Raw genomic sequence first — 21,852 nt, 5'->3', positions numbered from 1 at the left:
ATGAGCGGCTTGGCGCATGGCTCATCTTTGAAAGGCATGATCGAGCCTCCAGCACGCTGGACGAAAAATTACATGCTGCAAGCAAGACGCTCAAGGCGCGTTTGGCTGCGCTGGCGCCCTATGCACCCATCGCTGCGCACACATGTCGGCGACTCAGTGACGCCTTCATCTTTTTTGCGTATCATGGCTGCTTTCCCTCTCTTGCGCTCCTCTCTGTACTTTGGGCATGACACCGTCATACATTTCGGTCGTAGAACAGAAAAAGCGCCGACTACACCCACACACCCGAACACAGATATATATCGCGTCTGAACTCGCCACACAACATGGCGGGGCAGCAGCAGCAGCAGCAGATGGAACGGCTACCCACAAGTGATGTCGTTCCAGCGGTGCAGCGGGTGCGCGACAACTACATGCAGTACTTCTCTGATGTCTTCGCGGACGAGCTGATAGAGTTGTATGAGGCTGACGGTAGCAATGATGCTGTAAAGCAGCTAACTGCATGCCTCGAAAGCGGCGTCGCCGTGTATGGCCACCCGATCGCTGTAGATAATCCGAGCCTTCAGTAATGTTGTGCCTTCACAGCATACACACGGATGCTTGGCCGCCTCATGCACACCGCATAATAGTGACGCTAGGTTGTGAGTTTTTCCAGCAGTGCTATAGTGACTTGTCGCATAGTGCACGCCGCGCAACCCGCGCGCCCCTTGCACACACTCAGCTCGTGAAACTGTATGAATGGGCGAGCTCTGAAATTCTGTGCTGCGTCTTCGTCATACCTTGAAGGAGCGCAAGAGCAAGCGAGTGCGCTTTCCAGCCTGAGTGTGATCGTTACGACTAGTTTGTGAGCATCTGCCCCTAGCCTGCTCTCTCTCTCTCTCATCACCATTGCTGGCTACGCGACGTAGATGTGTATCAAGTCTTTCGGTGGGCACGGGGGCATTGGTACGGGTCTCACGTGTGGCTCCCCGCGAAGGAAGGCGACAAGAAGTGGAGAACGGCCCACCTCTATTGAGCATGCACGATTCCAATATTTTGACACGCGCGCACGTTCTTCCTCCTTTTCTCCGGCTCTGACTCGCCCTCAATCACGTTTCCGGTGCGAATTCATTGGCTTCGCTCTTGCTCGCTCCCCTTCTTCTTTCAAATGCATCATGTCAGCTTGCAATCTCTGCGGAAGGTGCTGGTTGCGCACCTCCACACCAGTGCGGTACTGCTTCGAGCGCCCAACGGCTTGCTCGTGAAGGATTCTCTCTTTGATGCATTACTCTGACCAAGCCCAGCTCAAGAAGAAACGAACTTGCGTCTGAGCCCGCACACGCACAAGTCGGCAGTGACGCGCTGTATGACAGCCTTCACGGAAAACAGCATAGAAGAACAAAGGGGCATGGAGAAGAGTCCAGGCACCCTCACTTCGTCCTTCTCCCCCTCCCCCTCTACACCCCATCCGCGAAACGCGCGCTATCGAAGTTCTGCCGCATCCGCTTTTTGTGCGAGGGATGTGAAGATTGCCGACAGCACGTGCTAACTGAACTTCTTGTCGCACCCACACCAGCACACATAGACCCATACACGCTATGAGGTGGCTCACGGCGCTGCGGACAGCACCGCGAACTGTGGTGCCGCGCCGCTGGATGAGCACCTCCAGGATGCTTCGAAATGGACATTCTTCGGCTGCTGCTGTTGAGACTGCGGTGACGGCCGCAACTACCTCGCCCTCCGACCCATATTCGTCCTCTCTGACTGCCGACGAGCTCCATCGCATTGCGCAGCTAATGGAGAACGATCCGCGCATTCTCATGGAGGTGGTGGCGAGTCTCGACCCGCAGAGCCGTCGCCGGCTCGTGGTCACCGGCGGCGCAATGGAGTGGTTTGGAAAGGAGAGCGCGGCGCAGGAGGTGGAGAAGGCAGACGCGGACAAGGACCGTCAGATTTCTCCAAAAGACTTCGACCATTGGTTTGAAAGTGCGCTTAAGCGGCGTCAGGAAGAGCAGAAGAAGCGCGCGACTGAGGGAAAGGTGGTGACCAACCCGGAATGCGGCACCTCTGAGACGACCAGCACGGCGTCCTCTACCGCGCCCGCTTCCCAAGCGGTTCCACTAGCTGCTCTTTTCATGATTGCACTAGAAGCCGGGCTTCCTTTTGTGGGCTTTGGCTTTCTGGACAACGCTACGATGATTTTGGCCGGCGACATGATCGACGGTTCGCTTGGCTTTTATCTCAACTGCTCCGTGCTCGCTTCCGCAGCGATGGGAAATGTGTGCTCGGGAGTGCTGGGCATGCAGCTGCATGGACTGATTGACAAGGCGGTGCAGAAGCTGAACTTTAACACGCCGGTGCTCACAGAGGATCAGATGAAGGACCGACGCGTATTCCTTGCCGGCCACCTTGGCGGCACTGTTGGCATTATGCTGGGTCTCATACTCGGGATGCTGCCGCTGCTCTTTCTAGACGGCGACACTAGCGAGAAGTCCGACTACGCCATGTTTCAGCGGTGGGACGTCAACAGCAGCGGCTTTGTGGAGCTGCCTGAGTTTGAGAAGGTGCTGCGCGAACTGGGCGTGCACCAAACCGAAGTGAGAGCGAAGAGTCTGATGGACAAGTACGGCGAGGGCCATAGGATTAACTTCGAACAGTTTTTACAGATCAAGGCGGACCTGCGCGATGGAAAACCCATCTTCGATTAATAGCGACTGTGTCATGGTGTCACGCAATGTCACAGGCGCACGGCGGGACATGACGCGAAGCTTCACCGGCTTTCCACTTAACGTTTCACAGCAGCTCTGCACGATCGGCCGTGTTGTCGAATTCGGTGCCGAATTATCCATGTGGCGCTATAAAATCGCCAAGTGAAAGAAACGGAGGCGACCACCGCTCTGTGCCTCACCAGCTTAGCGTATCCCTGTCACACCAGGGGTGTTGGCGTGCGCTTGCGTTCGAATCATTTTACTTCTCTGCATGACTTGTACGAGACAAGAGGAGGCTAAGGAGTGTGTGACATCATGTGTGTGTGTGGGGGGGAGAGGGGGCTAGAGTGTGTGAGGAGAGCAGATCCACACCGTCCCTTGGTGGCCTATCGAACTCCTGCCCCCCTCTCTCTCTCCCCGCGGCACGAGCTTCATTCGATGCAACAACGTTCGTCTCTGTTTGCTGGCCGCACCTCCCTGGGCGAGCGGAACGTTCTGCCCTTCCATGCGCCCTACTCCCCTCTTTCTCTTTCCTCTCTCCAGCGCACCGTATCGCACTGATTGCGCATCCGCTGGAGGCAGCGCCTGGTGCTGCACATTTCGTTCTTGTCGTAAGGCGTTTGCTGGCGTCTCTGGGTGGCACGCTCCAGTGCCTGTGATGTTGCCCTTCTCGTCGCCGCTGCGTAGCGTACCTGCCTCAGCTCCTCTGTCATGCTACGAAAAAAGCCTCCAAAGCCTTTCTCGCCCTTCTTTTTCAAGGCACGCCCATACGTGACCTCTTCTGGTCGTTTGGCACCACCCTCCGACGCACTCTGTCCAGGCTGAAACGAGAAGGTGGAGTCACTTCGTAGCGGATCGACAGCCGTCGTGGCACTCGTTTGACTCTTGCGCGCTTCAAGTACAGCGCAGCACCGGCTTTTTCTTGTGACTTTTACCTTTTCGTCACTGTGTGGACGGAGCGCCTGCGTAGACGTGTCTTTCGGCGCCACTTCGGCACCCGCTGAGGTCAGATAACACTACACTAGTTGGCGCGGGTCTGCGAACTTGCAGAGTCGAGAGCGAGCTGAAACATGCCTGGTGAGGCCGACGAGAAGACTCCTCTGATCGAAAGCACAAAGGGTGCGCCGTACCATGGCGGCGCGGCATCGAGTGCCGCAGAGGAGTGCGATTGGTGCAAGCCGAACCACGACAGCACCTTCTTCGACAACCGCACGTTTAGCAGCCTTGAGGAGATGAAGGGATCGCTGCTGGAGAGCTGCTTCCCCGGCGACAGCGTGCTCTCCGGCGCCCTCTGGCTCGTGACTTCCGCGTGTACGCCGACGATGCTTTCCCTTCCCCTCGCGTTTGCAATCGGCGGGTGGGCGTTTGCCTTGGGCTGCACTTTTTTCTGCATCGCCATCACGTTTCTCTCCGTTCGCATTTTGGCCCTCGCCTCCATCTCCGCTGCGTCGGAGGACTACGAGCTCGTGGCCGGCTTTTTTCTCAGCACCAAGGGGCGTTGGGTGGTGCGCTTCACTCTCTTCTTTTACAACTTGGGATGCGCCCTGGTGTACTTGAAGTTCATCAAGGACAGTGTGACCCCGATCCTGGTGGGGCGTGCGAGTTTCCTGCCCCTGTGGGTGCGCAGTGACACGGGCGGAGCTCTCTGCCTCACCGCCTCCATGCTGATCATCACCCCGCTCACCTTCAACTCGCGCTTGGCTTCGCTGCGCACGAAGGGTCTCGTGAGCAACATATTCACCATGTTCATCATCTTCTCTATCACATACCGCTTCTTTTCCCCAGAGAGGGTTGCCGGCGTCTCGAAGACGGCCGAGGCCTGTACGGGGGCAAAACAAGGCCTCTCCACGGGTCGGCCGACGCTTTTAATACCGTACATGTTTTCTGCGCCAATCTTCGTGTTCTCGTACGAGGTGCAGTCAAACGTGATGGCCGTGATCAAAGACTTGCACGATCGTACTGGCCGCAAGATCCTCGTATGCACTTCGCTGGCGCTCGGCATTATGTCCGTTTTCTACATGTCGCTCGGCATCATGGGGAGTCTCACCTTTCCACAGTTGACGAGCGGTAACATTCTCTCCAGCTACAACGTGGGGACGGATGTGCTCATGATCGTGTGCCAGCTCATGTGCTGCTTTAGCGCTGCGGTTTCGTTTGTCTTTTGCATTTTTCCATGCCGCCTCGCCGCCTTCATGCTCCTCTCCGGAGGGAGCAGCACGAAGATACCAAAAAAGACGCGCGCAAGGCTCGGTGTGACTCTTTCCGCGATTTGCTGCGTTCTCGCAGTTTTCCTGCCAGATGCGGCGAAGGCGGTTTCCATTCTCGGCGCACTCTTCAGCGCCACGCTGTCCATGACACTTCCAGCGCTGTTTGCGATGGGAATGCGTGGCTCGGGCACATACTTAACCTCATGGGCCGATGCGCTCCTCTCGTGGGTGCTCCTCCTCATGGGGCTTCTGTTCTCTGCCGTGGGTACCTACATGGCGCTCGCGTTATCTTGAAGGGGTGGCAGCATGGGCGTCAGCGAAGGAAGGGGAGCGAACGGATGCTGCGTATTCGAGCACGAACCCTCTGCAAAAGTGTTGCGGTTGTGCGGAGGTGGACGGCCGTCGACCAAGTCTTCACTTTCGATTTTCAAAGGCGACTGCGCGTGCAGTGTATTCTTTTTGGGGGCTCTCTGCGTCCTCTGCCAGGGCGATATGAACCGTGATGGGGTAGGACCGAGTCTCTCCGCCTCCCTCTCGTTTTCCGGTGTGTTCATGTGATCTCTTCAGGGTGATCATTAGCGCATCTGTACTCCATCTGCGAGTCTCATTCTGCAAGCACTGAGACGCAATTGCAAGCACATTACAGATATATGCCGTGTGAGGCGGTCCAGTAGAAAAGGCTCGAGCGCCATCGCGGACCGCTCTATCCCGCGTGCTGTGCGATGCTGATAAAAAGACAATGAGCTTGAAGTGCGTCGGTTGCGAAAGAAGCGGCAGTCTTTGAGGGTCTGCTGAAGCCATCTCGAGCCTGTTCAAGATACGGTAGATGACGGGCTTGCTCAACAGAGGGAGGCTTGAATGCCATGAGGAATGACCCGCGTGCACCCTTGGCGGCATAGGTACGGCGTGAAACTGAGAAGTGCCGTCGACTATCGCGTGCTGTTTCCAGTCCTCGGAATGGAGGCACGCCTCATGGCGCGTGGCATCGCACGGCCCTGTGCCCCCCTCTCCCTCCCCCAAACGCTGGGTGCGAGACAACCAGCCAGCCGCTCGACCCCGCCCCCACCCTTCTTCTTTTACTCCGGTGGAAGCACCTGTGGTGGGGCGACAGCGGGTCAGGCGCCGGCGTCGCATGGGGAGGGGGGATGACCGCGACGCATCGCTACTGATGTTGGCGGGTGGGGCCGTGGGTGGTGTGGCGCTCGAGCGACCCGCAACGGCGAGCACGCCGGTGCGATGGGCAAAGCGCCAGCGCGACTCGGACGCGTGCCGCCCGGCCCTCACACTGGCGAGTGGTGTGCGGGGGAGCCTGAGCGACCCCTCCCTACCCCCTCCCCCGCTCCCTTACCCCCTCGAGGGAGATGGCAGCGCGCTGTGGGCTGGCGTAGCGGGAGCAGCGACGAGGCGGCGTGCGCAGCTGTGGGTGGCGCGTGTCTGGCGCTGCGTGGCAGCTACGCGAGGCGGGCCTGTGTGACGCGAGCGGGGGGAGGGATGCGCGGACACAGACCGATGCGGCATGGCAGCGAATGGGTATGTTGAAAAAAGAAAGAGATGCTGATGCGTCCGCTAATCTTGAGGAAGTGTCGTCTACCCCCTCTGTGTCCTCCTTTTCCTCTAATGCTGAATGCGTGCTGCCATTCGCTTGTCGGATCTCGACACGGTACGGATGTGCAAAAGTTGTGAAGTGCATGCGCTGCCTCTCCATGCATGCTTTATGAGGCTCTGGCACGTGTAATCGGGGACATGTGTGTCCGCCTGGGTGTGCCGCTCACGCTTCGGGCGATATCCCTCCTCCTGAATAATGTTATCTATGAAGATGTGCTGGAGGCAGCGTGCCTGCGCATGCTGGAGGAAGGGAAGCTGATCCAGGTTGACAAGGACTCCTACACGACGCGCAACATGCGCTTCGCATGCCGCGTGAACTTGCTGATCAGCCGCGAGTATCAGCGATTGGGTATGACACTCCTGCACACGGACGGGGGCTCAGAGGTGCGGTACATACCCGCCAGCGCAGAGCACCGTTTTTTTGAGGTGAAGCGGTCCTCTATTGGCGCGCATGCTGGCCTGGGCCTTTTTGTGCGCTCCACCCGGCGCGTTCCACAGGGGTGCGTGCTATGCGAATATCGTGGCCGCACCCTCTCCTCCGCTGCAAGCAGCGCGGCGAAGGGCGTGTACGTGGTGCGAGTGCGCTCCAGCGGCATGTTCATCGATGGCATCTCTGCCGCCGGTGAGCACCTTTCACTCGCCACTTTTATCAACGACAATGGCCCCCTGAGGGCAAATGCGCAGCTTATGGAGTACGACACTCTCTCGGGCCGCGTTTTCATCGTCGCTGTCCGTGATATCGCACCCTCGGAGGAGATCTTTGTCTTGTACGGCGCCACGTACTGGGGCTTCTCGTCCTACGAGGAACTGAAGCAGCACTGGAAGCCACCCTCTGTACCTGTAGCCAAGGCAGCTGCGGTGCTGAGCGAGGGTTCCAAGTGCCGGAGGTGCGGCGAGACTGTGCCGTGGCGGGCTCTTCGACTCCACAGCGACGTGTGTGGAGACCCGCTCACATCGATGATTTTGCTCAATCTTGATTGCCTTCCGCGTAGCGAGTACACGGCCGTCTGCACGGCTGGCCGCATCCTCGCTGGCGAGCGCGTGCGCGCTTTTCACAAGGCTACGTCGCAAGTGAACCTGTCAGACCCGCAGACCCTCGCGCACACTTGCGAGGACATTGTGCAGGACCTTGAGTTCTGCTTCACTGAGAGCGGCGAGAAAGAGGAGTCGTCGTAGCAGCCGCGTGCCCATAGAGAAAGGGGAGGGGCGAAATGCCGTCGCTGCACATCGCTGTGCTCGTGCGGGCCCCTGCTACGTAGGCGGGGGGGGGGGTAGCGTGCGCGTGCGTGATAGTTCTGGCAAATTGAGGGGAGGGAGGGAGGCTGCCGCCACGTTCGTACTTCTCTCCTCTTGTGCAGCTGATGAGGACGCACGTGCGGTCCAGACGTCACTTCAGACAGGCGCATCTACATGCTGATACGGCATCCGCGCTTGTGGCACCCCCTCAAAAACAAAACGTACGCGGTGAAGGCTATGCATCATCTGTCAGAGGACTCCCATTTTGCCGAAGGAACAGCGTAGAAGGCTTGCGTGACTGAGCTCTGCGTCTGGTGCTCTTTACTGTTCTCGCTTCCCTACTCCTACCGCTCATGACGCGACCTTGGCTTCGCAGCAAAGGGGGCGGTGCTGTCTCTCGTGTGTTGAGGGGGTGACAGGGCGCGGCATGACATGCTGGCCTCCTCCGGGTCTTTTCGCCTCTTCTGATGTTTGTTACTTGTGCGATTGGTCTTTTCACCGCCGTTTTGTGTTATGTGCGCGCGAGCGCTGGCTCTCTTCCAGCATCCGCTCGCCGACGCCTAAAAGGCAGTGGCCGCATTATCCGTACTCCTCACTCGACTCCCTTCACCAACAGTCACCAACGATCTAGTCACTCTTGTTGTGCTTCTCGAGAAGGAGACGTGACTGCCCTCAGAATGCAGGCAACTCGCTTCCTCATCAACGCAGTGGTGATCAAGCATGCCGCTGCCGCTGCGCAGCAGATTATGAGCCATCCGCAGAGCTACAGCGCCGCTTTGCTAAGCACCGTTCGCTTTTCTCCTGAACGTATTAAGGAGCGGCCGGACGAGGCGCTTGTGTTTCCTTGGGAGGCAAAACGGGGCAGCCATAATGGCATCAAGTCGGTTCATGGCGGGGCCCTGTCCAGCTTGGCTGACGTCTTCACAAGGATTCACGTCTGTGCGCGCCGGCCGCAGGCGTGTGTGGAATCGGTCAGCTTCGAAATCAGCTTCCTCAGTGTAGTGCACGAGGACAAGAGGTGCAACTGCGTGACACACTTGGCGCGCCAGGAAAAGGGCATTGTCTTCACAGATTTCGCTTTCGAGGACGAAAGCAGCGGCGAGGTGTACGCTCGCGGCTCTCACATTCTAGCGGTGAGTCCGCGTATCGGAGGCTGAGGTGGAGCAGCTTGTGGGCGAAGTGGATGCGAGCTTCTTTTCTGGCACATGCTTGTGTTTACGTCCGGGCGTGCACCTGCTCTTCCTGCGCTGATGTGTTGCGCTCCTTCGCGCGTGTATGTCGCGTTAGCGCCTCGTATTAGTGACACTTCGCCAATATGTCTAACGCTGAGTTCTGAAGAGCGCTGTCTCAGCGGCAGCAGCCACGATAAAGTGACTCGGTGGCCCGCCGAGGCGACTGCAGCTCCCTCGCCTCGGCGGGAGAGGAAGCTGCGCGGCCGAGTCGTGCAGAGAGGAACGGGCGAGCCATTTCGGTGCCTGCTGTCACAATTTCATCTCGCCGGTGCCCCTCATGAGCGCTCTGCTGCTCTTTCATGCTGCGCACTCGTTGCATGAAAAAAAATTTCCCGGTTTGCTACCGTGCCGATTCGCATTCAGGACCGTCCGCTGAGGACTATTGTGTGCCTCGTGTGCTGCGTAGTTCTTCGCGCATGTAGTGGGCACCGACCTCCTCCGTCTCCTCTCTCATCCTCTGCGTCGATTCTCCTTCATATCTTCCACGTTTCGCCCTTCCATGTCATTTTCGCCTCTGCACTCCTGCAGGGTGCCGAGGCAGCTCTCCCTCTCTACTGGATTCTCTCCTCTAACGGCAGACAACATGAACGACGTTGAACTTAGTGAGCTTGTCAAGCGGTTCCAGTCGCTGCAGAGGGAGCAAGTGCCGAACCAAATCACTGAGCGCAACGCTGTTGAGATTATCAATGTACTGATTCAGAAAAAGCTCGTCGACCTTCTCTTCACTACCGATGCCAAGGAGTACCTCACCTGGGATCAACTCAAGCGTGAGATCGTGGACGAGGTGCTAGCCAACGGCGGGCGGCTGAACGTCGTCGACCTCCCGGGTCTGCTCAGCGTGCACACCTTCCAGGTGGAGCGTGTTCTGCCTAGTGTGTTGGAGGAGAACCCCTCCCTCACCCTCGAAGGAGGTGAGCTCATGACAGATGGGTATCTGGACTCTATAGTGCTGGCAGCGGGGGACCTCCTGAAGGAGCAGGGATCCCTGGCGATCTCGCGGTTCGCCTCTATGAACGAGCTGAGCTCTCTGTTCGCTAAGTGCTTGCTCAGCAGGGCGATAGATCGAGGCCTCATCGATGCCGTTATGCAAAATGCGTCCCTCTATACGAGGCAGTTTGTAAAGCGGCAGCGCATGATTGTGCGGGCTGGGCTGCTGGCGGCGGAGGAGCCGATTCGGCTGGACGCCTTCTACAGACGCAATCATCTCTTTGCGCCACTGCTGAGCTCTGTCGTGGATGAAGTCCGCGATGAGCTCCCCGGGTCCTTCGGACTTGGCGTCTATGTTCCCCTCGTGTACGAGACGAAGCGCACGGCAGAAGTGGAGAATTTGTACGCGTCGAACGGCTATGTGGAGTACGCCTTGCTGCAGAGGCTGGGGATCAGCAACCCTCGCCAGTACCTGATTGAGCGCTACAACCCACCTAGTGCGACAGAGGCCGAACCGGCGGCGGGCGTAGTCGCGTCTTCCACCGCCTCGGCGTCGGCCAGCCACCGAAGGAGTCGAAAGAAAGTGCAAGGTGGCAGGGCGGCGGCTGGTGCGAGGGAGGCTGCAGTGCGGGTGACAGTGCGGGCGACTCCCGAGCACCCTTTATGCGGGCACCCGCTAGCGAGCGGGTTTGTGTCGGATCGCTACCTCAGCAATCTGCCTGCTTTTCAAGGACTGATAGACGGGGAGGCGCTCGCCGTCGACGTCGCGGAGCAGCTGCCACTGTTTGTGGAGGTGGAGAAAGACTGGCCGTTGCTAGAGGCGCGCCTGCGCGAGGTGTACCCTGGACTAGACAGCACCATGCTCATCGCTAACGTGGTTTTACTTTCTCCGGCAGCCGAAGAGAAGATCAAAGCGGCCCTTCCGCCCGCCTTGGCAAACGCTAAGACGTCAAAAGTGCCCCTGAGCACCGTGGCGGCCGACACGATGGCGTCCATACTGAAGCTGCCGCGCGACCAGTACGGCGAGGTTATTCGAGAGCTGATGGATATATGGGGCGGCGTGGTGAAGGCGTTGGAGCAGCGGCTGGCGCTATCGGCTGCCAAGAATGCGGCGGCAGAGTTGAAGCAGTCCAGAAGCGCCTTGCAGGAGGAGCTCTCAACGCGCTGGATTCACCTGTGGATCACTGCCAAAGGGTTGGAGTGGGCGCTGGCCGAGCTGGATGAGTCTACGTCGGCCGCCATAGCACGGCACGTCATGTCCACGGAGGCTTATGAGATGGCGAGGCAGGTCATCCGCAACGAGAGTCTGGACACACTGGAGTGGAGCGAGAAGGTGGCAGCGGCGCTGGAGCAGGTGAGCCATCCGACCCAGCTAACGAAGGCGCTCCTGCCTTTTCCGGAGAGTCGGCGTGACAGCATTGCGCCTCTTGTGGACGCCCTCAAAGGCAAATCGGTTGGGGCGTTCATGGATACTCTGCGCGGGATGAGCGGCTCCGGCGTCATTGCCGTTGCGTCGTTTCACTCGCCGAATAAGAAGACAGAGCGGGATGTGTATGTGAAGATGAAGAATTCTGTGGCCAAGGAAGTGGAGGGGACGTCCGTGTCGAAAGAGGATGCCGCTGCTAACGGCAAGCTGCTCTCCTTAGTGTGCACGCTGCTTGTACACAAGCGCTTTCGGTGCCACCTTGAGGTTCCTGGCAAGGCGGTCGGTGGTGTCGTGGGCCGTCTAAAGTTGGAGGCTGAGGTGCCGTCTGCTTTGGATAGAGCAAAGGACGCCGTCATGGCTGCCTTGCAACACGGTACTGTGGATGAGACGGGGGCGGCAACGCTCGAGGAGCTTCGCACCGCCGCGCTGGAGCTCAGTTGACGACAACGGAGGGAAGAGCCGGAGAAAGATTGCTTTCGTCTCTTCCGTTCTTCCGTTCCCTCCCCGCCGTCGCCATTTCCTTCATTCTGCAACGATCATGGAGGTTGACGAGAGGTGTCTGATGTTTCACCTCTCGAGCACACGTGCCCTTTGCTTGATAAATCAACGATGGGCAGCGAGCCAAAGCGCAGCAAAGTCCAAAACAGAAAGCGCCGCTCGGTCGAAGCACCGCAGTTGGTGTATGCCGCTCAAGCTGTGTACGCGCCGATGCGCCGCAACACAACAGTGTATATATAGGTGCATGTGCGTGGGTAATGCACGGGGAGCTGCCCTCTCTCCATGTCCTCTCGCTTCCATCCTTCCCACTCCCACTCTCGCTTTTACTACTCTGTCCAGCATCTCTTTTCTTCCGCGTTGGCTCTGGGCTGACCCCCCCACCATACACACTCATTTTCATGGCTTATGTATGTGGCGTTGTGCCTGCTTTTGTTTCCTCCAAAAAAAGGTGAGGAGACTCTGAGTCTCTCTCACGCGTGTGTGAAAGCACCGTACACGAAGTGCGACACCTCTGCAGTGCCTCTGTCTCCAGCTCTCTGCGTCTCCTCTCCAGACAGACACACACACACACAGGCGCTACGAGGACGACTCGAGGAAGGCACCTGCCACCACCCTCATGCTTCTCTAAGTCTGCGGGATTCATTTGTACTCCCCCCTCTTTCCTCTGCGGCTGCTGGTACACACGTCGACAGGTTTGTGAGGGGCACTGTCCCCTCTCTGTGTGCTGCTCCTTTTCTATGGTCTCTTTGTGATACCACGTCTACCAGAGGACACCGCTTGGAGAGAAGAGGATAGCTGAGCGCTTCGCAACTCGGACTCCCCTCTCCCTCTTGCTCTCTTGTGTCTGTATCTCCACCGCCGCGATTTATTCGACACACATGCTGAGCTGCTGCAGGTGCCGATGGGGCGCGTGGTCAAGGCATCTCTCCACAAAGCGCACCGTTGTGGAGGCGTACGAGCAGCTCACGCGCAAAGGTGTCATCGTGGCGGACGCTCGGCAGCGGTGCATGTCAGAAGCTTGCACACCTCTTCTTCACTACATTCACCAGTGCTACGCAGACGAGGCTGCTGGCAAGGTCACACCATATACCTGGCCGTGTGCGCTAGCGAGAGGCAAAGAGGGGCTCAGGGTGCGAGCGCTGCGCTTACTGCGGCCTTCTGTCTTGACAGCCATGACGAGGCGTGTGAGGAAGACATTTCCCGATTCTGTCAACCGCACACTGGGCCTCTTGGAGGCTGAGAACATTGGTGTGGTGAAGAAGCGGGGATTGTACCTGTGGGGCGACGTGGGCATTGGTAAGACGATGATACTGGACCTCTTTGACCTCTGTTTCACCCCTTATGCAAAGCGCCGCTCTCATTTGCACTCATTCATGAGTGAACTGGAGGACCGTCTCTTCCGCGCAGAGAGGGCATTGACTCAACGGCGCCGGTCAGCCGCGTCTCCGCAAGAGCAGAGGGAGCTGCACGCTGTCCGTCCCATCAACGTGGTCGTGCAAGAGGTGCTGCACGAGACGCCGATCCTGTGCTTTGACGAATTTCAAACTTTCGATGTGGTTCATGCCGCGCTGCTGGCTGCCTTCTTCACGGAGGCGTTCCGCGAGGGACTTTTTCTTATCACCACGAGCAACCGCCCCCCAGAGGAGCTGTGCCGCGTGTCTGCTTCCTTCAGCGCCTTCGTTCCTGTGCTGCGGCAGCACTGCCATGTGGTGCACTGCGCAGATATTCGCGACTATCGGGTGAAGGAGGCTGCCGAGCGGTACCATCGGCTTATCTTTCTCCACCCAAACACGAAGGCGAATGCCGAGCGGTTGCTGCGGCGTGTAGAGCACGCTTTCGGGGCTCGTGGCGGTGACCTTGTATGGGTCAAGGAGGACACACTGTGGCACCACGGCCGAAGCTTGGTCATTCCACTGCGATGTCGCGGGTGTGCTGTGTTCGACTTCACCGATATCTGCGGTGCGCGAGAAGGCTTCTCCTCCGCTGATATTCAACTCATTGCCCTGCAGTTTCACACTGTTGTTGTCACCAACGTGCCGCAGATGGGCAGCGTAAATGCTAACGCATCGCATCAGTTCGTTGTTCTCGTCGATGAGATGTATCAGAACAACGTAAAGCTACTCTTCACTTCTTCCGTGCCGTGGAGCCGTCTCATGGACCCCACCTACTCTACGAGAGACGTGCGAGCCCTAGCGGGTGACAGCGCAGGTGACGGCGGCGGGGAATCTGTCGACTCCGCAGACGCTAGCCTTGGCACCGAGGTTTACAGCGAGGGCGAGGATGATCGGAGTGGGTACACTGCCCACTACAACTTCAGGAACGAGGAGGAGCTCTTGAGCTTTGCGCGCATTCGTAGCCGCTTAAACGAGATGGGCTCTGCGTCGTACCTGTTGCGCGATCACAGTCACTTCGTCGTCACTGAAATTGATTTCTCTGCGCTGCTCGATCCGGACATACAGCGAAAGGTGTGCGACTAAAGTGCCGGCCCTTTCCGCTCTGCTTGCACCCTGCCACCTTCCCCTTCCCCGTTCACCGCAGTAGGCAACCGAACACAACGCGTAGAAGAAACGCAGGCACGAAAAAGAAGTGGAACGCCCATGCTCATCTCGAGACGGAGTGGAAGCGTTATGGCGGGGATCGATCCTCGTGCACCGGTAGCCCTCCATTACTTGCGATTGCTTGCGTTGGAGGAGTCCTTGGCTTTCGAGCAGCTCTCCGCCCACATAGGGCCGCTCATGCGACCGCCGGCCTCCCTGCCTCGTGCAGTGTGCCAGCCGCTCTCAGCTGCGCCTTCTGCAGGTCGGTGTTTTCCGTCGAGGGTCTTCGGCGCCCGCCGTGGCATGACCCGCCATCGCACACCGGCCGCTGTCGTGCTGACTCTGCTCTATCCCCTCCTGCGCTTTTCTTTGTCTGCTCTTACATCTATGTGGGCGTGCTCTTCGTGCGTATCACATAGGCGAGGGGAAGGGGGGCTGGAGGGAAGCGTCGCAGCGGACGCGGCCGTCCAGTGGCATTGGGTCAACCTCTTCGCCTTTCCTCCGCCGCTCCGCCCGTGTATGTGTACGTGTATGTCTGTGTCTACGTGTGTGTGGGGGCTCTATCGCGTACGGCCATCAAGGCAGACAGAGGCCGGCCGGCAGCTCCCTGATGGCCGCACAAAGAGGATTACTACGCTGTCTCGTTGACTGGCACCGACACGGAAATCATCGCGAATAAGGTGAAATGCTGAGAACTTTATGCCACCCGATACTTCGCAGTGGAGAGTACTGTTCACAAGGAGGTGCCGCTGTGCTGCTCGCAAAGCATGGGCGACTTTAAGGAGGGGGGTCACAGGTGCGCGTATTTTGTGTGCGCTCGCCAGAGACGCCGCGTTTGCAGATGGCGGGAAACACTCGACGCGAGAGAGGCGGCGGTGGCCTAGGCCTGCGCCGAGCAACAGATGTTTGTTGAGGGAGCCACCTGTTTGTGGGAGGGGGCAGTGCTTCCGGGATTCTGCGCTCTCCGATCGCTGCCGAGACTCCGCTCTGAAGCATCTTCACTGAGTGTGGTGCGCCGGTCAGATGAAGGCGTCCCAGCTCACAGCCTACTCCGAGCTGATGCAGTATGAGTGGACGCAGAGTGGCGTGAATTACTGCAATGCCGCAATGTTCGAGCACCACATTGTCGCGCAGATACTCTGTGCGCATCGTCTGCACCAAGCGTCGCTCGCGCAAGCCTGCGAGGCTGGCACACCGCTCACGTGCGTTCTCATTACCTGCTTTTTCTTCGCTTACTGACTAATCGGCGACGTACCGATACAGAGCGGAAGCAGTGCCACAACAGCAGAGCCCTCGGTCGTCTGCGCGGCGAGCAAGGGGGACCCCGTAGCCGATTCCCGCGAAGGCTTCATTCGCGCAAGGAGCTGGAGATACGGTGACCTTCTGCTTGGCCGCCCTCAACCTTCTGGGCAATGCATTCGATTTAGACTCTGGGGAGCGCCTCTTTCGACATACGCGACAGTAGTCGGAGCTCATGAGGGCGGTGCTGCTCAGTGGGCAGGAGGGATTACCGCCGTTCCCGTACGAGAGGTGAACGGGCAACGCGTCCGCTGTATGGCGGATGACAGGCCGGCCATGCGCGCGTTTGAGGCAGAGGTCTTTCCCTGGAGCAGCGTGAAGGTTCTGAGCAGCCTTCAGTGCAGCTCTCGCGGAGAGGGCATCTGCGTAGGCGGGCTTCTCTGCAGCCACTCATGCGAGTCAAACGTAAGCGCGTCAGTGCCTCGCTGTGAACGATGCGACTCTGTCTGTGGTGGCGCTTCGGGATACCAAGGAGGACGAGGAGCGGACGCTCAGCCACATTGACGCAAGATGGCCGCTAGCGGTAGGGGAGGAGCAGCTGTGTGAGCACTACTTCTTCGCGTGTGAGCTCACTCGCTGTGCTGTCCAGGGGAAGGACGAAGAAAGGTAATGCGGGAAAGAGAGAAGCGAGAAAGATGGACAGAGGTGACCACATCAGAGTATCACGGGGCGGAACGCTTTTTATCGTTCCGCCGTTTGCTCTCGGTTCCTCAGTGACAGCGGGCAGCGCGTGGCGCGCGGTGCGCTTTACCGCCAAGGGTGGGCATCGTCTTAAAGTGGCACGCAAGGCATGGCTGCAGGCATAGGTCTCGCAGGGTCGGACACGGGCGGGGTGCTGAGGTGCTGGGGACGGAGGGGGTGTCGGGTAGTGCGTGGCAGATCACTCGCGTTCTCAGTAGCGGTACTCTTGCGTCTCAGGTTTTCCCGCTGGCTTAGTGGAAGCTTGACGTGGTGGCAGTGTAGGCATCGCAGGGCATAGTGGTCCCAACGTGCGGGCGGGGGCCCAGAGGCGCCTGTCGAAAGCTCCGAACCCAACTGTGTATATGTGTGTGCGGGAGGCGTGTATCGATGCTGGGAGTGTTTCTTCCTCTGACGGCCAAGCAATAGGCACAGCATCTGCCGGCCGTGCTCTTTCGCGCTCTCCGTTCTCTTCCTCGGTGAAGTGCACGGGAACCGACGACAGCGCAGAGCTCGGGTGAAAAAGTGCCACCACACCTCTTAAGCTCTCGGACCTTCGTGGTGTATGTTCGATGAGTGGTATCGCGCCTGACAACAAGTGATGTTGCGGCGCTTCTGTAAGGCGCCCCCTCTCTTTGCGAGCATCTTCTCCTTCCATCTTCCTCTGTGTTTTCAGTTCTACCGCGGCCTAGCACCTTTTGTGGTGTGCTGCGGGTAAGCGATGCACCGCTGCCAGCCACGCTCTCGCGCTGCCTCTGTATGCAAACGTACTTCCTCCCTTCTCCTCGTTTATACTTATATCTGCTGTTGATTTGTGTGGTTCAACTCGCGCGTGATCGCCACTGCATCACGGATTATTACGGCACACACCTACACCACTTCAAACGCTGCTTCATGCACAATGGCGCTTATACGCACATGCACGCGCTCTGCCTTGTGCGCGGTATCTCATCCCTTGCGCACCCATACTGCACTGCACTCCCGTAGTTAACTTCGACAATTCTTCTTTGCCCTGGTTCTCCTGCCGTCCCTCTCCTCCCCCCTCGTGCTCCAGTTCCTCGCTTGTAGAAGTCGTGCTTCCATCCCTCCCCCTCTCTTACCCTCTTCGTCGTTGGGGCCTTTCTCGGTGTTTCTGGTAAGCGACTCTGCCTCCACGTTGACTGCTGTGCTTGCTTTGAAAAGTCGCCGTGGTGCGTCGCGCTTCTCGCTTTTTTCACCCCCTCTCTTTCTTCACCACTGCTGTTCCTGTCACCCCTCTCCTCCACTCCCACCACTGCCATTCCCATCTGTACGCGGGTGCCAGCGGGCGACGTTCGCGCCAAAGCTTTTTTCTTTGTATGGTCAAGGGCAAAGGTCGGCCATCAGTCGGCTATTTCATCTCCCCTATACACCTTTGATCTTCAGCGCTTTTTTCTTCTTCTGTACTGTGCGCTCTCGTGCACCTGCTCACTCTCTCCTCCGTGAGCGCGGATTTCGATCCCCAGAGGCAGGGAAGTATTTACGACAGAGTTGCTTCTTCACCGACTGGAGCTGTGGAAGCGTTCCTGCAAACGGGAGGGAGAAGCGAACGTCCAAAGGACAAAAAAGAGACGAACATCACTACTGCCACGCACCGTCACCAACTTCAATCCCATCACAGACGCCTGCGCCTGCCCGCACACCAAGGTAGATCTGCTGGAGCGAACTCACTGATTCGATTGACGTGTATGTTCCCGCACTAAAGCAGCCCCGCGGCCAACGGACGATCCCCTCTGTCTGTCTGTCTGTCTCTCTCTCTCGCTTTTCAGAGTATAACAAAGTTCACCGTCGTTCGCTTCATCAGCCACATTTGCTTCCCCCCTCTTCCTCTCTCGCTCTCGGTCATTGTTGACCTTTTTCTTCGCTGTCTTTTTTAATTTCTATGTGCCATCACACAACTTTCCTTCCTTCTTCTTTGCTCGGTTTTCTCTCTCTCTGCTGGTAGCCGTTCTCGAGGTGCTGAGTAGTACTGCCCCAGCGACGGCCTCTCCCCCTCCTGTGTCGCCGCTGTCAAAGCTGCCATTTCCCTGTCTCCTCCGGCCCTCCTCTTCTCCACAGCTGTCGTCCTCTTTCTTTGTGGTGCTGTTCTCTCGCTGTCGGGTTCGATTTTCTCCGCTGCCTTTCTCTCCGTTCACGCCTCACTCGCCGCCTTTTCACTTCGCTTCTTTCGAAAAAGACAAAAGGGAAGAAACACAAAAACGAAAGGCACACCCACAACAAGAGAAAAAAGAAACAGAGACGGAACGGGTAGAGCAGATCGTCGTCGTCACCTACACCACTTTTTTTTGTCCCCCCGTCCCCCGTCCCCCTTCCCCCTTTCCCCCTCCCTCCCACCCCACCCCTCACCCTTCCTTCGGTATATTCCACTCTTGTTTAGTATTTGCTTCACTTCGTCGATGCGTAGCGGCCCCCTCCCGCATACCCCACCCGTTTTTGCTCTTCTCTGACGTCTTTCCCTTCTGTTTTTCTGTCTTTGCTTTCTGTGTCGCTGTGTCGCTTTCTTTCATCCCCCCTTTCGACTCGTTTATACGTTACCCATTTGTTTTCTTCGTGTTGACTCTCTCCGAAGAGGGCAGTCACCATTTCCTTTTTCTTTCTTTCCCTTCGCTGTTCTTACTCTGGCTGCCCTTCGCTCTCGTCCTTTCGCTCCCTCGCCTGGCTCCCCGCGAAGCCGAGGAAACTGTTCGCACTCTCATCCATTCTCTGGAAAAGAAAGGATCATCAAGTACGCACATCCTCTGTGTGGACTCATTCTGTCGCTGGCGTGCCCATAGCCCCGCTTGCGCCTCCCTGTGTGTGTGTGTGCGTGTGTGCGCACCGTTTCTTCGTGCTCAGTGCATCTTTTCTGATTTCAGCCTTGTCTTCACTCTCCGCAGAGAGCAAAGAAACGCGAAAAAAAAAACAAAGGCCTGCGCCTCCGTCATTTGCAAAGGACCGAGTGCATCTCTGCTCCCCCTCTATCGACTTTGTGTAGTGCGCCGCTACAAGTGCTCGGCAATCCCCCGCCCACATCTTTTTTCCCCCGCCGTCAGCCCCCTCTCCCCTCGAAATACACTTGCTGTGCCATCGATAGCGACACAGAACAGCCGTCAAAAAGAGGAGACTCTGCAGCGAACTCCGCTTTAGCCTTTTTTTAATTGTCCGTAGCATTCGTAGCCATAGGGGTCGTCTCACGTTTCAAGACTGGAGTGCAGGGAGACAGTTGAGCCTCTCCGTTGTGCGCGTGTCGTGTTGTTTCCTCTCCGGTCCTTTTCACTTATTGTCTTCCTTTTTTTATTTTTCGCGTAGTTTTCTGCGAAGGAATTGTGCCGTGTCGTACTGCTTCCTCGCCTTCTCCGTTGCTTTTTGACAAATACGACGCATACAACCGGCTAACAAGAACTTCTGTATGCCAAGCCAGCGCAGACGTGGTGCCAGCTTTCGGGGAGTCTACTGCCCCGATGCGTTCCCGGTTAGCCTCGAGGACTCCGTGACGGAGACGGCAGAGGTGTTTCGTCGCTCCCCGTCCATCACGGCTTCTGGAGAGTACCTTGTCCCGGCAAAGCCAGCGGAGATTAAGAATCGCTTGACTGTGGTACTCGATCTCGACGAAACACTCATCTACGCACGGCAAGGCCCACTGTACGTGCGCCCCGGGATTGAAATGCTCATGCGCTTCCTCGCTGACCACTGCGAGACGATTGTGTGGACCTCCAGCAAGCACCGCTACGCAGACGCGGTCGTGGCGCAGATTGACACGTGCGGTGCCGTCTGCCACACGGTCTACCGACACCGCCGCTGGTTCAACGGCACGTCGGCAACCAAAGAACTTCGCCTCCTCGGGCGTGACCTGGAGACGACGATAATAGTAGAGAACACCCCGGACTGCTGCCGCGGCTACGAGAGGAATGCCGTGCTCGTCGAGGACTACGAAGGAGGCGAACTGGCAGATCACACGCTCCACTCACTTCTTGCTCTGCTGCGGGACCTCGTCGAGCGCCACAAAAGCGAAGGAATGACTGTACCAGAGTACATCGCCACGACACCGCGCCTTTCACAACAGAACGTCTTGACAGACAAGGGGACCGCCATGCAGGCGTACTGCTTGCGCGGGGCCGAGGATGAGTCTTCCGCCCCGTACACGGCGGCATCGAAATACCCGTGTGCTAACCGAGACCACGGGGCCAGCGCCTTTCCTCGCCCTGCGCAACATCCATCACGCATGCGACCAGCGGGCTCGCTCAATATCAAGCGCAAGTATGTCCCTCAGCAACGAGTTGTGTATTAGAGTGACCGCGAGCCCGACGGAGGTCCGCCGCCGTCATGCACACGCGAAAAGGGACCCAGGAACATTTTTTGACAAGGAGGTGATGCGTGTCTTTGCTGAGTGCCTCTGCGTGTTGCCTTGCGCTGTGGTCGAGGGTGGTACCCTGGCACTGCTCATGCGGCTCGCCGCTTTAGCGCACTGACCCTTAACGCTCTTCGCTCCACTCCATCGCTGTCACCTCACCGCTGCTCTCTCTCTGTTTGCAGTTGCAAAGCAGCTTTGGGAAGTGTTTCATGAATGTCACATATCCGGTGCTTTTCCCCTCCCCGCCGTTCCTGTGTCTCTGCACGTGAGCGCTTTCATTTTTTCTCCAAAGCGTTCTTTTCCCCTTTCTGTGCTTCCCCCCTCCCTCCCCTCCATCGTACCCGCCTTCGCTTCCGAACACGATGAAAGAACGTCTTCCTTGCCATCGCTGCCAGCTCATCGTCACAGGAACCACCGGAGAGGAAAGAGAAAGTGGCGTCCTTGACTTCTGGCGCTCCCTTCTCGAGCAGAGGTGCCCACCCTCCACAATGTCGCCGTTGCAACTGCTCCGCTCTCCTCATCGATGGTCGCGTACGCACACTCTTAGCGATGCAGGCGGAGCTGGCGAATGCCCAGGGCGCAGCGAGCATCCCGGTACACTTCTTTTCTTCTGACGTTTATGACGCACGACTCGTAATGGCTCTTCTGTTTTCTCGGGGTGGGGGAGAGCCGAGGCAATGGAGAAGGCGACCTGTGTGACATCCGCTCGTCCCCTTTCCCTTTCCTCTTTTCTTCAGTGTGAACGTACACTCTTTGCATGGGCTGCCTCCCTTGTGTGTGTTGGCTTGTGTACATGATTTGGAGGATTTCATCAGCTCTGACAGCGTTAGTGCGGCACCGCGCAGCGGTGGGGGGGGAGGTAAGAGGAGGCCACGGGCGCGCAAGCTAGGATGCACTCAACCGATGGAAGCAGTGCCCAAAAATCAAGACGAGGAGCTCTGGCGCTGACCAACTCGACACCCTTTTTTTCTTTGCTGAAAAAATGGGCGCCAACGGGGGGGCCTTGGCTTGTCAGACGTGTGCGAGGCGGGTGTGGAGAGGGGTGAACGTATCTTCGGCCCCGTTCCCCCGCACATCTCCCACCGTTTTCGATTCTTGCGCTACCTCTCCCCCTCTTTTTATTTTTATTGTGCGTCTTGCTTTCAAGGAAGGAGAAGGCTCGGTCAGGGTGC

At 57.9% G+C, this 21,852-nt stretch overlaps 8 protein-coding genes across 8 annotated transcripts; all 8 read left to right on the top strand.

The window, feature by feature from the left end:
- Positions 1-326: 326 nt before the first annotated feature.
- On the top strand, positions 327-569 carry LSCM1_00731 (uncharacterized protein; the record flags this gene model as incomplete). Its single annotated transcript, XM_067318373.1, has 1 exon — positions 327-569. The coding sequence occupies one exon, from the start codon at positions 327-329 to the stop codon at positions 567-569; it is 243 nt and encodes an 80-aa protein (XP_067174478.1).
- A 1,008-nt stretch (positions 570-1,577) lies between these two features.
- Positions 1,578-2,687, top strand: LSCM1_00730 (uncharacterized protein; the record flags this gene model as incomplete). The annotated part of the gene is made up of 1 exon (XM_067318372.1): positions 1,578-2,687. The coding sequence occupies one exon, from the start codon at positions 1,578-1,580 to the stop codon at positions 2,685-2,687; it is 1,110 nt and encodes a 369-aa protein (XP_067174477.1).
- A 1,070-nt stretch (positions 2,688-3,757) lies between these two features.
- LSCM1_00729 (uncharacterized protein) lies at positions 3,758-5,188 on the top strand (the record flags this gene model as incomplete). Its single annotated transcript, XM_067318371.1, has 1 exon — positions 3,758-5,188. The coding sequence occupies one exon, from the start codon at positions 3,758-3,760 to the stop codon at positions 5,186-5,188; it is 1,431 nt and encodes a 476-aa protein (XP_067174476.1).
- A 1,413-nt stretch (positions 5,189-6,601) lies between these two features.
- LSCM1_00728 (uncharacterized protein) lies at positions 6,602-7,675 on the top strand (the record flags this gene model as incomplete). The annotated part of the gene is made up of 1 exon (XM_067318370.1): positions 6,602-7,675. The coding sequence occupies one exon, from the start codon at positions 6,602-6,604 to the stop codon at positions 7,673-7,675; it is 1,074 nt and encodes a 357-aa protein (XP_067174475.1).
- Positions 7,676-8,412: 737 nt separating this feature from the next.
- On the top strand, positions 8,413-8,892 carry LSCM1_00727 (uncharacterized protein; the record flags this gene model as incomplete). Its single annotated transcript, XM_067318369.1, has 1 exon — positions 8,413-8,892. The coding sequence occupies one exon, from the start codon at positions 8,413-8,415 to the stop codon at positions 8,890-8,892; it is 480 nt and encodes a 159-aa protein (XP_067174474.1).
- A 574-nt stretch (positions 8,893-9,466) lies between these two features.
- Positions 9,467-11,761, top strand: LSCM1_00726 (uncharacterized protein; the record flags this gene model as incomplete). Its single annotated transcript, XM_067318368.1, has 1 exon — positions 9,467-11,761. One exon carries the CDS (start codon positions 9,467-9,469, stop codon positions 11,759-11,761), a length of 2,295 nt encoding a protein of 764 aa, XP_067174473.1.
- Positions 11,762-12,696: 935 nt separating this feature from the next.
- Positions 12,697-14,295, top strand: LSCM1_00725 (uncharacterized protein; the record flags this gene model as incomplete). The annotated part of the gene is made up of 1 exon (XM_067318367.1): positions 12,697-14,295. One exon carries the CDS (start codon positions 12,697-12,699, stop codon positions 14,293-14,295), a length of 1,599 nt encoding a protein of 532 aa, XP_067174472.1.
- Positions 14,296-19,738: 5,443 nt separating this feature from the next.
- LSCM1_00724 (uncharacterized protein) lies at positions 19,739-20,617 on the top strand (the record flags this gene model as incomplete). Its single annotated transcript, XM_067318366.1, has 1 exon — positions 19,739-20,617. One exon carries the CDS (start codon positions 19,739-19,741, stop codon positions 20,615-20,617), a length of 879 nt encoding a protein of 292 aa, XP_067174471.1.
- Positions 20,618-21,852: the final 1,235 nt, after the last annotated feature.

This window comes from Leishmania martiniquensis, chromosome 36, assembly GCF_017916325.1.
Source record: "Leishmania martiniquensis isolate LSCM1 chromosome 36, whole genome shotgun sequence".
Classification (NCBI taxonomy): Eukaryota; Euglenozoa; class Kinetoplastea; order Trypanosomatida; family Trypanosomatidae; genus Leishmania; species Leishmania martiniquensis.
The sequence above is the reverse complement of the archived record's forward strand: the minus strand, read 5'-3'. Positions and strand labels throughout refer to the sequence as shown.